The following is a 14,398-nucleotide window of genomic DNA, read 5'->3' as shown; positions in this document are numbered from 1 at the left end:
GCAGCATGTCACAATTGGGGATCGACCTCTTCGCAAGGGACCATCCTCCACGGTTGATGGGATACCTTTCGAATTCCGAGTACGCTCGCATCCATGGCAATGGCTTAGACGGGGAACCAGCAGCTCACGTCAACGTGAGTATTTTCCTTTCAAGGTTGGTTTAGGACCCTGGAAACCCCCGATGTAGGTGGGTAACCTAAATGTATGAATTTTTACATTTTTTTGCAAAATGTTAGGCACGAAATTGGTATGAATGGGGTTTGGAACCCAAAAGGGTACGCACCAAAGATGGCATTTATGTATGGATTTCTGCTGATACTCAGTTAAATCCCCTAAAACCCGCAGAACCCCGCTTACCTTTGGGGACTTCGGGCTCCCCGGGGTGATTTTGCCCCAGGCATAGGCACAAAAATGTATGAATCAGCCAAAAAAAGCCATTCCCCGGTGCCCCCCGATGTATGAATTTTGCCAAAATCTTTGATTTTTGGTTACCCACATCTATAGGGGGTTTCCAGGGTCCTGTTGGTTTGGTTCAAAGTTAAGTTGAACTTAAACCTTTTTGCTTCTGACAGCCGCAGACAGCGCATTGCAGCACATCCTTTAAGCTCTACTGCCCAAAGCAGGGCAGTAAAACAGGGTCAAACCTTGTTAAATCCAAGAAGGTTTTTGCTATTGCCTTCGAGATAGGATCATTAAGCCTTGGAGCCTTTCGAAACCTTGTTGCTTTCAAGGCCGGGAAGGTTGTGGACAGTGCTGATGGACTCATGAATAACGTGATAGCCTCAGGATCTCCGCCTCTTTCCTGGCAGGTCTCCTTGGCTTTCAAGTCAACCCCCAAATTCCACAAAAAGCTGAACTACACCGTTAACGATGAAGCAACCTATGCTCATTGGATCTCAATGCGAATCACATTCAGGCCGGCCTCCATGTTGATATGGTGGATCCGGTGGCCATAGCAAAACAAGCTAGGATCGCCGTTGATATCAAAACCCATGTTTTGACCCAGATGGCGGCTCAGAACACGGCTGTTGGCTCATCTTCATCAGCGGCTTCCAATCCGGTTTCAGCCAGTGATTTCAAAGGAATTGACGTGATCATGAACCAGATTTACGCCAAGCATCCCCCCAACGTCAAGTATCTGGCGAAATGGCCAGTGTTCATTGATCTGACTGACCCCACCCGATACATCCCTTTGACCACGCAGAATGCCCAACTTTGGGCGCATGACACAGTGAGGTTTTTTTTTGTCATCTTGCCTGAGTCTGATGACTGACTTGCCTGACTACTTGCCTGACTGTAGTTAAAAGAGGTTGAAGGGGTCAACTACCATTCTCCCCCGTCAGCGCTTCATTTTGAAAAGCTCTTGGCCTACAAGAAGAGGAAGCTCTCTCACGTCATCGAGGAAGCCCGCCCGCAACCAAATCTACCTTCTTCCCGAGCTGAAGCCTTGGACACCTCCTCGGTAGTTGCGCCTGACAAGGCTCTTATGTCCCAGTACATCGACTTCATCAAAATCAAGCCTAGTAAGAAAGCCAACATCCTCAGCATTCTTGAGGAGAAAGACATTACCCATCCGAAGATGTTCCGATCCACAAACATTACCCAAGAGGATATGGTTGGTTGGGGCTTGTCTCCTGGAATTATTGCCCAATTGCGAGACAACACCAAGAAATTTGACAGGCGCTCTCAATAGCTGTATTTATCTTGTTATCATCCTTCTTTTTTCACGGTCTATTTTTGCTGTTGGATCTTGTTCTTTTTTCTCAGTCTTTATCTTCTTCTTTTTTCACGGTCTCTTTTCCCTGTTGGATCTTGTTCTTTTTTCTCAGTCTTTATCTTCTCCCACCCGTAGATCTGGACATGTATCCTTGTATTATAAATTAAATGAACATGTATTTCTTTTTTCTCGCTTCTCTTTATCTTTTCCCTCTTAGAACACCTTATCTTCTCCCACCCGTAGATCTGGACATGAATCCTTGTATTGTGAATCAAATGAATATGTACGCTTGTATTGCCAATTTACAAAGTGACTAGAGACTTGGACAGGTTTTTTATTGCCAACTTACAGGATAAGACGGGTAGAGACTCGGACAGTAGACAGTAGACTCGGACAGGTGGTTAAAGACACATAGAGACTCGGACAGGTTAAGTAGACATGGATAAGACATGTAGAGACTCGGACAGTAGACTTGGACAGGTGGTCAAGTGACAGGATAAGACGTGTAGAGACTCGGACAGGTTAAGCAGACTCGGACAGAGAGGACGTTGAAGTTCATTTGAGACTCAGACAGGTTAAGACATATAGAGAAGACTCGGATCGGCTATTGGCTAAGAGAGGATGTTGAAGTTCATTCAAGACTTGGACAGGTTAAGACGTATAGAGAAGACTCGTATCAGCTATTGGCTAAGAGAGGACGTTGAAGTTCATTGGTTCGGAACGAAGTAGCCACAATGGCGGTAGACTTTAAGGCACAGCTCCTCCGTCATGATTTTGGCGGCTGCTTGTCGGATTTCCCATTCTGGGTTGTTTGTTCTGTTCAGAATTTGGCTAGCCCTTAAGTCTTGCTTGATTGAAGCAAAACAGAGTTCAATGGGGTTCAACTCTGGGCAGTAGGGTGGCAGGAAAAGTACTTGGATCCCAGCCGCATTGCAAAGTTCTCTGACACGGTCGCCTCGGTGGATCGCAGCATTGTCGCACACCAGGACCGAGTTCACATCGGGGTACCTGTTCATTCGGGGGAGCTAGAAAAGAAGAGGTTGTCAGCTTGATTGAAAAGGGGACGGATGAGTTGTGAGGAATATGATTTGGACTCACCAAGTTGAATTCTAAGAAGTGCTCAAACTTTCGACCAGTAACAGTGTCAAACGTGGTGGTGAGGGCCAACAATCCATCAATCGAGATGGCTGGGAGTAAACTGAGTCGATCCGGGTTCTGGTTGACAAGATACTTTGCCGAGGGGGTTCCTTTTTCCGACCTCGCATAAGTTTGGAGGAGGTCCTTGTCAGCAAACGAGCATTCATCTGAACACAAACAAATACAACAACAACAATAAAGTAATCAGCTGATAGCGTTGACCAAGGGAATATAGGGATAGAGGACTGACCGGTGAATACTAAGAAATCAGCAGGGAAGAACTCCATGCGCTCAACGTACGCATACTTCAAAACAAGGGACTTGCGGATGTTCTTCGTGTCCGGCTTCTTTAAGGTAATCGACAGTTTTTCGACAAGAGCCCTGTGAACGCCTGAGGTGCTGAGGAGGACACCGGAATTTTTGTACAACTTCTCTTGTATTTTGTCGAGGAAGAGGCCAGGTTCAGAACGGATGAGCTTGATCATGAAGGCGCACTTGTCTCGGGTGAGTCTCGCAGGTCGACCACGTCTCTTGTAGTCAATCGGGTCCTTGATGACGCATCAAGTTTCTTCAAAGAGGCACTTCCATTGGCGGAACGACTGGGGTGAGAACTGAATACCGAGTAATCGCTGGATTGACTGGATAGAGAGTCCTTGCTGGGACATTCGGATTATGGCAATTTTCGTTTCGGGGGGGGTGGGTGCGGTAGGCCATCAAGGGTAGTGTTGATAGAACCGAGAGGGTTGGCGAGGTTAGTGTTGATGGGAAAGGGGGCTGTCGGTGAGGGTTGGCTGGAGGATATTCCAACTGCCCGGATCGGATGTGATGATATGATATGACTGCTGTGTTGGGCAGAAACACTGGGATTAAACCTGTGATATGCTTACTAAGCGCATACCTCAGAAATCCAAAAATATGAAAAAGACCAAGCTTATTTCAAAAGACAATATGTATTGCAGATAGAGCCATGCCAGGTTGGAAGAGATTAACCAAAGGTTGTACAAGTATATACTGATTTAATATATATGGGGTTAAACAAAATTTGTAAGGAAGACTAACGTTTATGCGAAGAGAAAAAGAAGTGCTGAAATGATAAGGAAGGAAGTTGTACACATCTTGCACATGAGAGTTGAAAAATAAGAAAGACAATGACGATCAAAACAAACTATGCACATACGACAGCAAAAGATCCAAAGTACCCATACACACAAGTCTTGCAAATTACGAGATGCACTAAAGTAGAAATTAAGGGGAGATTAAGAATGAGAAAGTATATTGCTTGAGATGAAAATGAATATGTATCAGATCTGAGTGTTAAAGGTTGATAATCGCTCCTCAAATCCCATTGTTGCTTTTCTTCTTGAACGCGTGTGAGAGAGAGAGTTAGCTCAGTTTCATCCGGTTGCTTTTCTCCGCTTGGTAGGAGATGAAGGAGAATCCTGAGGGTCATCTTTGGGCAGAGCGGATTCCAGAGCAGAAGATAATCCTTTAGAGCACTCTTCAAACTCGACATCTTGTTCCATCATTCCCTGCAAACAACCCAATACATCAGTCAGTCAATCAGTTCATACCCACAAAAAATCAAGAAACTCAAAGCAAAGCTCCGATGACAATGTCGTTGGCTTTCATTCCCCTTACCTCTTGGCCCCTTGAATAAAATTTCGCAGGTGTCTGGCCCAAGACGGCTGATTTGTCTATCAGAATATACCGGATCGAAGATTGGGGAGCAGTGTACATGGAATCCAGCAGAATCGTTTCCTTTTAGATGTAAAAAAAAACATCAGTTGAAGAGCGTGATAATAAAGAACAAGTGTGATTATGGAGTCATATTGAGGGGAAGAAGGGTGAGGGTTAATCTTACCATGATCTGTCTTAGTCCACGTGCACCAGTTTTTTTCTCGTTCGCCAAGCGAGCAATGGCCCGTTGGGCAGGATTGGTAAACTTGATCGCGACGCCATTCATCTTAAACAACTGTTCGTATTGTTTTAAGAGACAGTTCTTAGGTTCGGTGAGCACGCGTAACAGATCGTCTTCGGTCAAAGCTTTCAGACTTGCAAGCACCGGAATTCTTCCGATAAACTCGGGGATCAGTCCGAATGTGTTGAGGTCGGCCGGTTCGACTAATTCGAGAGGGTCCTGAGGTGTGCCGCTCGTCCGGCCCTCCTCAGGCTTTCCTGGTGGAGATAATTCGGAGGCGTTGTCGTCGTGGTTCAGAGAGGCACTGAATCCGATCGAAGTCTTTGAAACTCGCTTGTTGATGATCTTTTCCAAACCTACAAACGCTCCAGCTAGAATAAAAAGGACTATAGAAAAAAATCAAATCACTGTTAGCATGGACCAAAGTGGCGTCGAAGCTTAATGCAGAAAGGATTTACTATTGGAAGTGTCGACTTGAATCGGTTGGGCATTCTTTCCACCGCTTGGGGCAGTGTCTTGATGACGTCCACTGACGCTGCTAGTATCACTCGAGCTACCTTTATCAGCAACTGTCACCATAGTTCCCTCGAGCATTCTGAGCATTGCCTGTTGGACGCCCTCTCCAGAGACGTCTTTCACATATCCATCTCCTGACTTTCGTGCAATCTTGTCGACCTCGTCAATGAAGATGATTCCCCTAGAAGCTTTGCCTACATCATTATTAGCTTCTTGGTAGAGTCGAACGACGGCAGACTCGACATCTTCACCCACGTATCCGGCTTGAGTGAACGTCGTGGCGCATGATTCGCTATATGGAACATTCAACTGGCGGGCCAATGTCCTCGCTAGAAGCGATTTCCCGCTTCCAGTCGGGCCTAATAGCAGGATGTTCGATTTGTTCAAGACTGCATCCAAAACTTCTTGTGATTTGGCAGCTTCGGAACCATGCTCAAAAAGTATCGATTCGTCAGGAATAATCTGGCCCGAACTCCCTCGGTTGAGTTGATTCTTGCGGACGTCAGATTGGGTTGCATAATCGGTTGGATCTGATTGCCGACTGGATTTCTTTTCATGGGCAAGTTGTCCCATCTTGGGCTTGTTGAGATCTTGTAGCTGCTGCAAGATAACTTGGTTATTGTGTGTAATAAGAATCGGCGAGTTTTCCCACTCCCTTGATGGTGGACTGGTGGCTGCAGTACCATTCTTTTGGAATGGTGTTCTCGAGTAAGAAGGGGTGAAAGGCAGGAGGTGAGGGTCATCGGGGGTGCCCTGGTCTTTCTGGCTCGCAGGTGGATGCTTCTTTTTCAACTGACGAGAACTCATCTGACTTATCCTATTCTCCAATTCTTCGCGCTCCAATCTCAAGCTAGCTTCCACCGCCTTCGACATGATTAGATTGTGGGCGAGCCCCTGAGGCGGATGAGGTCTAAGCGCAGCTGCCGGGGCACGATTAACATTCTGAGATGGTTCGGAAAAGAGATGTTGATCGGTGTCGTTGTGGGTGAAGTTTGGTCTGGTCTGATTTGCTTCACTTGCTGCTAGTTTCGCCTCAGCTTCCAACTTGGCCTGTCGGTTCTTCTTCTCTTCGGCCTCCTGTAGAGATTTGATCCTGATGTAATGGTTGAAAACGGCCACCGACAAGACCTTCTTTGCATCCGATTGGGCAATGACATAGTTATCCAATTCACGGTGAATTTCGCGTGGGCTGGGAAGTGTCGAAAGGCTAGAATTTGCGGGCTCAGGATCCTGGTTCAACCGGTACATTCTTACTTGCTGGAGAGAAGCCAAGCCTGAAGGTGGAAGGTGTTGAAGACAAATAGAACCACGACTGTTGACGAGTTTCAAACATGAAAATGAAGATGCCCGCATGAAATTGTGACCGAGTGGTACTACCGCTCGTTTTGGCTTGATTAGATGAGTGGTCCTTCTTCCTAGTTTCAACATCTGTTAACCGCCGTCTTCAGATCAGCTTTTGATTGATTGATTCCTCGAACTTCAACAACGAATCAGGGGGAAGAAATAAACAGCCCTCACCCTCAGGAGCTAGAGTTCTGGACTTTGGGAGAGGAGCCGAAGAAGCAAGTCTTGATCCAAAGTACGACGATCGAGTAGACGGCAAGTGTTTAGCATGAACGGAAGCGCAATTTGGATCTTTTCCCTACCAGTTGGATTTCACTTAATTATTGGCCGTATCTGGTAAACATCGTGGATGAAGAGGTTGGCTAGGATTCGCAAAAGGGAAATTATAAATGGCGTAGGCTTGAAATGGCTCCCTTTTGCGCTTTTGGGGTGGATCTCGGGGTCGGGGAAACGCTCGGGGAGCCAAGAATTGCGTCACGCAAGTCTCGAAGACACATTGCTTCAAGAGTCTCCTACTTCAAAAATAAACCACCTAAAGCCCAGAATCCATTTTTTCCCTGTCAAGGTAATCCAATTATTTCTTAATTTTTGTCACATAATTCAATCTAATAGGCCATCTTCAGCACCATAATAGCAATGTTGCACTTCATATTGGGCAAATATTAGTATTATGGTGCTGGAGATAGCTGAATCAGTAGAATCTGGTGCCAAAATTGGAGAGAACAGTACCTTAGGTTGCTTAAAAAAAGATGCTTTATGCTGAATTCTGTAGTTTTTATTGAAATAATCAGCCACTGTATCACCTATATGTTATCAAATGGGGCCTCAACTGCAGCAAAGTCACAATCACTTCTGCGGCTTGATCATTTTCTCCCAAATTGCTACCAAATGTAACCAAGTTCCCTCCTGACCCTCCCCCTTTTCCGAAGTAGGAGACTCTTGAAGCAATGTGTGTTTTTGGCGTTGAAGGTGTGCACAAACACGGATAGAAGTACAATATCTCATTTCAGAGTGCAGCCCAACGTTGACCGGAGGATATGCTTGCAATCCTTTTTCCATTCGGGGTGTTTTGAAGACCTTGTGCTCTTTGGTCAAAAAATGAATTGGGAGTTTCTTTTTTCTTGCTCAAAATTTATTTTAATATTCATAACTTAAGCTACACTCTTGTCGTTTTTTTGTGTAACATATGAAGCATTGCTATTGCGTCTCTGAATTCCTAAACCATCAAACCACACAAATGAATAAAAAGAAGAGCAAACTATGTAAACCTAATATAATTATGGGTATTCCTCAGCTGAACTGCGGCTTTCGACCGGTGACCCGTGATCAACACGCCCAAATTCAATCAATTTTTGCCCAACGATGTTCGAATGAGACCATGATTGTTTCTCGGACGTCATGAATTTTTCGCATTTTGATCGTAGGTCCATTAGAGCATTCTGATTCATCATCAGTAGGAAGGCTATCTGCCTTCCCGGCAAGGTCCGACATCGGCTCGCTTTGATTTCCGCCGAGATTCCAGGCTTTGAAAACACATTTAGGAGGAAATTCACCGGATTTTGCCCATGCGGAAGTTGGTGTTTTGTGCTTATCTTGATTAAAACCAGTTTTCTCAGCTGATATACCACTCACTGACTTCTGATCTGAGAAATCTACAGAAATTAGCTCCCGTAGGCTTTGTGATTCGAGTAGATAGGGTGCTGAATAGCAGCGGAACTTTTCAAGGACGACATCGGTGGCAGCAGAAGAGTGATCCAAAAGATGCGGGAAATTGAAGTGGTTGAAGACAAATTGTCTAAGATATGGAAATTGTGCCAGTGCCGTGGCATATTGGTTCTGTTTGATTCAAGGGCCTCAAAAAGCATTCAGCCAGAGCCACTTTGAAAAGTGTTGAAATCCACCAAAAATCTTGCCTAATCACTCACGACTTCACCATGATATAAATTTTCCTTCCCCGCGAAGTGAAGCCCGCACTTGAACACTTCGATATCGGGGAACTTTCGGTGAACCAGCTGAAAGAATGCTGGGCCCGTACGTGATTCTCGAAGTCCTCCAAAAATCTCCAGCTTTCGAAGACTTTTGTGGCTATGAAGAAGTTGCACAATTTTCGGGGTGAAGTTGGTGATATGAAGGGAAATCTCTTTGAGGTTATTAACTTGGTTGATTAGCCCGACCCAGGTAGGCTCTATGTCATTCAGTTGAATCGCTTGAAGGTGGGAGATCGTCTTTAAACGCGTTATACGAATAGCCAGACCTCGGAGCGACGACTCTGAGTCATCCACTTCTGAGAGAGTAATAGACAACGCCTGTAAGTTTTTTCCGACTCCTCTTTCTAAACACGATAAGATGGTTTCGTCATTCAGGCGGGAAAGGCATAGGAACTTGAGATTTGAAAAAGACCTGGCAAGTCTAGCTGTAGAGCTAACCAGACCTGAAAACATTGCCGAATACTTTGGTTGATAGGAAGCCTGGTTCGAAATGAACAACCAGTTCACATTTTGGGCCCCGGACCAGCCTCTGGCAACTGAGTCATGGGTTTCAATTGTTCTCGTATATGGATAGCCAGAAGCGCTATGAGCTCGGCCGCACTGGTCTCGTCGTGATTGACTCAACGTATGTCTCGTGGAGGGCAGAGTGAGGACTACTTGTTTCTGGTAAATCCGTTCGCAAATCGAATGGAGATACTTGCAAGTCAGCCCGAAATTCAACAGCTCTTTGAACTCAATCAGGTTTGATTTCCTAGCTTCTATGCGAAGTAGCTTTCCCAACTGATTAGTCTTTAAAGCACGATACCGCTGGCTGGGATGGTTTATTGCTAATTCGACGGCGATGTTCGTCAGAATTTCAACCGGGAACTCAAGGATAGATCGGGATTTCTTTGGACCGTCAAGTGTGCTGGTACTCGAAGACACACACCCATTATTCAGGTTGGAGGCTCGGATAACGGGACACGGTGGCAAGGGAGCGAGTGGCATCTGGTTGATTTGTCTCGGAGGAAGTGCTTTGCCGGATTACCTGCTAGTTGTTGAAGACATTAGGAGATTATATCCAGTGGTTTGCTTAACTCTTTTTATCCGCTCAGTCAACTTGGACTGGATATATGAATGATTAGAAAAGAATAGCCTACAGTAGGTTTTGTATGGATTTTGCAAAGGATCTAAATATTTATGAGATTCCTTCCGTCAGTTTATAATAGCAAACAGCCAAAATTCATGAAGGTAGATACCGGTGGTATCCGATGGCTGTGTTAGCTGCTATAGAAATTTGTTTGATTGGCGCAGATTCCCGAGGAGAAGCCTTGCCAACTGTGGACTTGTTGCCGCCGCGAGTATATGGTAACGAGGTTTACTAAGGGACAAAGTAGCGAATACGACCAAGTAACCAAAGACTTAATAGGAAGAGAACAGCACTCTATGCAACTGCCCAACCACGCTCCTGTCACATGGGCAATTGAGCAACTTCGACCAAACATCCCATCACGTTGACGATACTGATACGTATGAGACCGCTAACTCCAGGCTCCAGCGAGGGCTGATTCAAGCTTAGCGGATTCGTTTGGTGCTAGATGAAGCACTTATTGCCCAGTGAGAAAAAGTTGATTACATTCAACACAACAAACAGATCCCTCACCAAAACAAACTGCGCTACCATTGTAATTTCTATGCAGTGTCAGGGCGAAGTCCGACTCAGGAAAGAATCGGATGAAGTGTTGATTTGCCCTTTCCTACCATATTTTCAGACCATCCGACAGCATTCGATCCGTTGGAGCATTCAGCGTGCAAATGCTGAATGGTTGTAAACGCAGGGCTATAGTCCTTCAAAACTTCGGAAAGCCAGAAGGGGTTGTAGTGTAGTGGCTATCACGCGTCATTTGCAATGCCCCTAGGTACGTCATTGCAATGTCTTAGGGCCTGAAAATTTGACGAGGTCCCGGGTTCAATCCCCGGCGACTCCACCTTTTGCCTTGCTGCTCAGGAGTCGTGTGGGTGAGCTGGTGCCACAGCTAAGTTGTTTTTGAATCGGCGTGTGGGCTCAGCCGCTAGCTTAACAAATCCCGAACTTAGCTAAGTCCCTCGATCGGAGGCGCGCGAGCGCTGTCGCGAAGCGACCCTCCGAAGGAGGGACTTACGCCCTACCTCGCAAAACAGTAGGCAGCAGAAATCCCATTTGGCTGGGGAAAATTTTCAAAATCTTCAACTCTTGATATCTCGACTCAAGTAAAAGCCATCGAGAATCTGAGCAGACAGATTTGTCCGCCTACATCTGCCCTTTCACTTTCCACCTTCATGAGGTCGGATCCCTCCAAAAACACTCTTGAATCCCAAATGAAACAAAAAGGAGTTCATGGGTTTTGGGAGGGCATTGTTCAAACAGGCCTTGGTCAAAGCCATACTTTTGACAACTGTCAAAACCTAGCAGCTCTTATTTTTTTTGTTAAAAATCAAGCTCATGTGTTACAGATAAAAGAAAGATACCAGCAGAGAGCCATGCTTCTTGGCTATCTCTTGAAGCAGCTGACTTGGCCCCAGCTGTCCTTGCGTAGCCTCAACGGAGGGACAAGCAAAAAAAGCTGAAAACAGACATCTGCTGCCTACTCTTTTGCGAGGTAGGGCATAAGTCCCTCCTTCGGAGGGTCGCTTCGCGACAGCGCTCGCGCGCCTCCAATCGAGGGACTTAGCTAAGTTCGAACAAATCCCCTCCTCTATGTACGGAGCTGAGTCGGGAGCAGAGTGCCGCCGACCGCAGGGGACTCAACTTATGTGTGGGGTGCTTGCCTGAGTGCATCCCTTGAAAGTAGGGTTGGCAATTGGGCTGGGTGTCCAACGGGCACAGACAGCACTTTTGTGAAAATATTGTTGTACTTTGGACCGGCCTGTTTAAGTCACTCAACGGCGCGGGTCGGCGCGGGCTGTCCAATTATGGTATTCAAAATTGCATAAGATTTTTTTACATAAAATCATAAACTGCAATTTTGGCTGGGAGATGTCACTTTAAGTTTTATGCACGCTGACATCTCCCAGCCAAAATGGGCTTTATGATTTTATGTAAACAGTGGCATATGCAATTTTGAATACCATAAATGTATAAGATGCCAGGGGCAAATGGGTACTGGACGATACAGCCCCGTCGCAGTTAGCTATCGGCACTAGCGGGTCCCGGTCTCCAATCTCGGTACATTGCACAACAGAAACCAAACGATACTCACCTGGACGATACAGCCCCGTCGCAGTTAGCTATCGGCACTAGCGGGTCCCGGTCTCCAATCTCGGTGAAGAAAGAGATTGAAGCCGGGGCGCGGGATCGTCCAGGCTAAGTACACGCTACAAGCCCTAACGGGGGAAACGGTCCCCGGTACACTAACTAGGTTTCCGGCTAACTACATGATTATGGACTAAAGAGGGTTTTGTGATCTTGCCTATGCCGTCCTACTCTAACACAATGGGTACCCACGGGCTTTGCCTGCATGCATCAGTCACTGTACTTAGTATTACAACTCTGCCATAGGAAATGTAGAAAATCCAATTTTGAGTCTACCATCCCGTGTTCCCAGTCACACTGCACAGGACTGCTGGGGATATACCAATAAATTTTCTACATTTTTTGAGTTTAAGACTTCTATACCTTCAGGAGAGAAACATTGGCATGCCCTGTTGGGCCGACTGGCCAGCAGGTCATGGCGGGTACCCCTCTAGGGTCCCACGGGCTGGGTGGAACAGGCTCAAAAAAGTGTTGGCTGAGCTTGACATGGTGATTTTTTGTTGTTGTGAGTACATGCATTTAACTTGGTGACTATAAAACAGGCAATATATGTAGAAAACATTAAAGATTAAAGCATTATGAAAAGAAAAAGACAGGCTAGTTGTTTTATTCCAATCTTGAGAGCACAAGACTGCTTTGGTAGTATCTTTGTCCAGGCGGCTTTGGTAGTCATCCAAGACACAAACCCCAGTGGAAAAGGCAGATTCTGATCCCACAGAGGTTTCTGCAGTCATCAAAATTAATTTTGCAAGGTTGGAAAGGGTTGGGAAGCGGGAGGAATTGACCTTCCACCAACTGATGATGTTGAAATTTTTGTTGCTGGTTATAGCCACTGGACAGCCCGTGTGCGCCTCATTGCGGACACAGGTTTGGGCCGGACAGTAAATCCTGATGTTTTGACCCGGCCCGGTCTTTCTGATTAATTTGCGGGCTAAAGCAGGCTAGCCCATGGGCGGCCCAAACACGCCCAATTACCAAACCTAACTTGAACATCTTGTTTGACTTTGAGACCCTGCAGGCTTTTGGCTGGCTTGTTACACAAGCTACATTATGTCATATGTCTCATATTAACAGCTTAACATTAAGCGGACCGCCGCGCCCACCATCAAAAAAAATGGCAGCATTTCCCCCCTCCCCCACCCAAAAAATCAATTACAGGCCCCAATGCACCTGGAACGCTTGGCTCTTTAAGCAATTGGCGCCGAGCAAGAGCCAAGCAATGACCTGATCCCGTCTGCAGGCCGTGTTATTTTATACTGTGGCCCTCCCCCCATTGTCTTCATACACAAAGCGGCTAAAACATATGACAAATTTGTTATTCTTTCCTTTTGCAACCTTTCAAGTAATGCCATGTCCACGTTGCATTCCATTTTCGTCGTGTGGAAGCTGTCAAAGACTGCCACCAACGTTGCCTGGTTGACATCTTGCCAATACTTCCTTGATGTCCTCAACCGGGAGATATTCACATTTCACTGCATTTATTGATCCCCGTTCCCCTCCCCCCCAAAAATGGGAAACTCAGGTCGCTTCTGAAAAATGTTCATGTGAGCGCGTTTCCGGTATTCAATCTTCCTCCGAGGCCTCCTGAGAAATCTTGCCTCACTCATCACGAGTATAATAATACTTTGCCATGTTTCTTCCCTTTTCCCCTCTCACTGTCATCACCCTATATTGCCTTGCCCTTTTGCGGTCCGTCAACCGTTTTCGCGCTCATGACTATCCCCCCCGGAGAAACTCCCCCCCCTCCAACATAAATAATGTCTTGCCATGTTTCTTTCCTTTTCCCCTCTCACTACCATCACCCCATATCGCCTTGCCCTTTTGCGGTCCGTCAACCAATTTCGCGCTCATGACTATCCCCCCCCCCCCCGGAGAAACTCCCCCCCCTCCAACATAAATACATCTCCGACACCAATGATTTCCCCACAATTACTAAGTCTTGGTCCAATTGTGGTGGGAGTTATGATTGTGGTATAGAAGAGTGCACAAGTTGTATACTGTTTTTCCGTACCACTTATACATGGTTGACTGAAGTGATAACATCATTCACAGGGCGGCGAAGCCGCCCTTAAACCCTAGTGTATATTATGAGGTTCTGAGCGCAGATAGATGTGCTAGCATCTTCTCTTTCTTTCTACCTGCTCAGTTTTACAAGATACTCAGTCAAAAGCAAGAGAAAAGGGAAAACAAGGTATGATGAAGAAGTGATGAGCTTGAAAAGTCCTTAAGACCTGCTTAAGTCCCAATAATGAGGGAGGCATTGTGAGTGTGATGGGCTGGAGAATACAAAATGAAAAGTTTCATCTAGCCTGTAATTCCTAACTTATCAAAGTCCCTCCATCTGTTTGGGGGAGATCTAGTAGGAAAGGGGTATTATTGGTGGGATATCCTGAATTTTATACCCAAGAATAACCAACAGATATTTTTAGGAAAAACCTTCCACGACTCTCAAACACCACCCTGTACTGTGCCTGCTGTCCTCAGCCCGTTTCACTCCCATCAGTATG

At 46.0% G+C, this 14,398-nt stretch overlaps 2 protein-coding genes across 2 annotated transcripts; both read right to left on the bottom strand.

Moving 5' to 3' along the window:
* Positions 1-4,248: 4,248 nt before the first annotated feature.
* Positions 4,249-6,716, bottom strand: PtA15_9A421 (uncharacterized protein; the record flags this gene model as incomplete). Its single annotated transcript, XM_053172628.1, has 4 exons — positions 4,249-4,383; positions 4,493-4,612; positions 4,716-5,158; positions 5,231-6,716. The coding sequence occupies 4 exons, from the start codon at positions 6,714-6,716 to the stop codon at positions 4,249-4,251; spliced, it is 2,184 nt and encodes a 727-aa protein (XP_053023849.1).
* A 1,257-nt stretch (positions 6,717-7,973) lies between these two features.
* PtA15_9A420 (uncharacterized protein) lies at positions 7,974-9,607 on the bottom strand (the record flags this gene model as incomplete). The annotated part of the gene is made up of 2 exons (XM_053172627.1): positions 7,974-8,468; positions 8,558-9,607. 2 exons carry the CDS (start codon positions 9,605-9,607, stop codon positions 7,974-7,976), a joined length of 1,545 nt encoding a protein of 514 aa, XP_053023848.1.
* Positions 9,608-14,398: the final 4,791 nt, after the last annotated feature.

This window comes from Puccinia triticina, chromosome 9A, assembly GCF_026914185.1.
Source record: "Puccinia triticina chromosome 9A, complete sequence".
Lineage (NCBI taxonomy): Eukaryota > Fungi > Basidiomycota > Pucciniomycetes > Pucciniales > Pucciniaceae > Puccinia > Puccinia triticina.
This window is presented reverse-complemented; position numbering and strand designations above follow the sequence as displayed.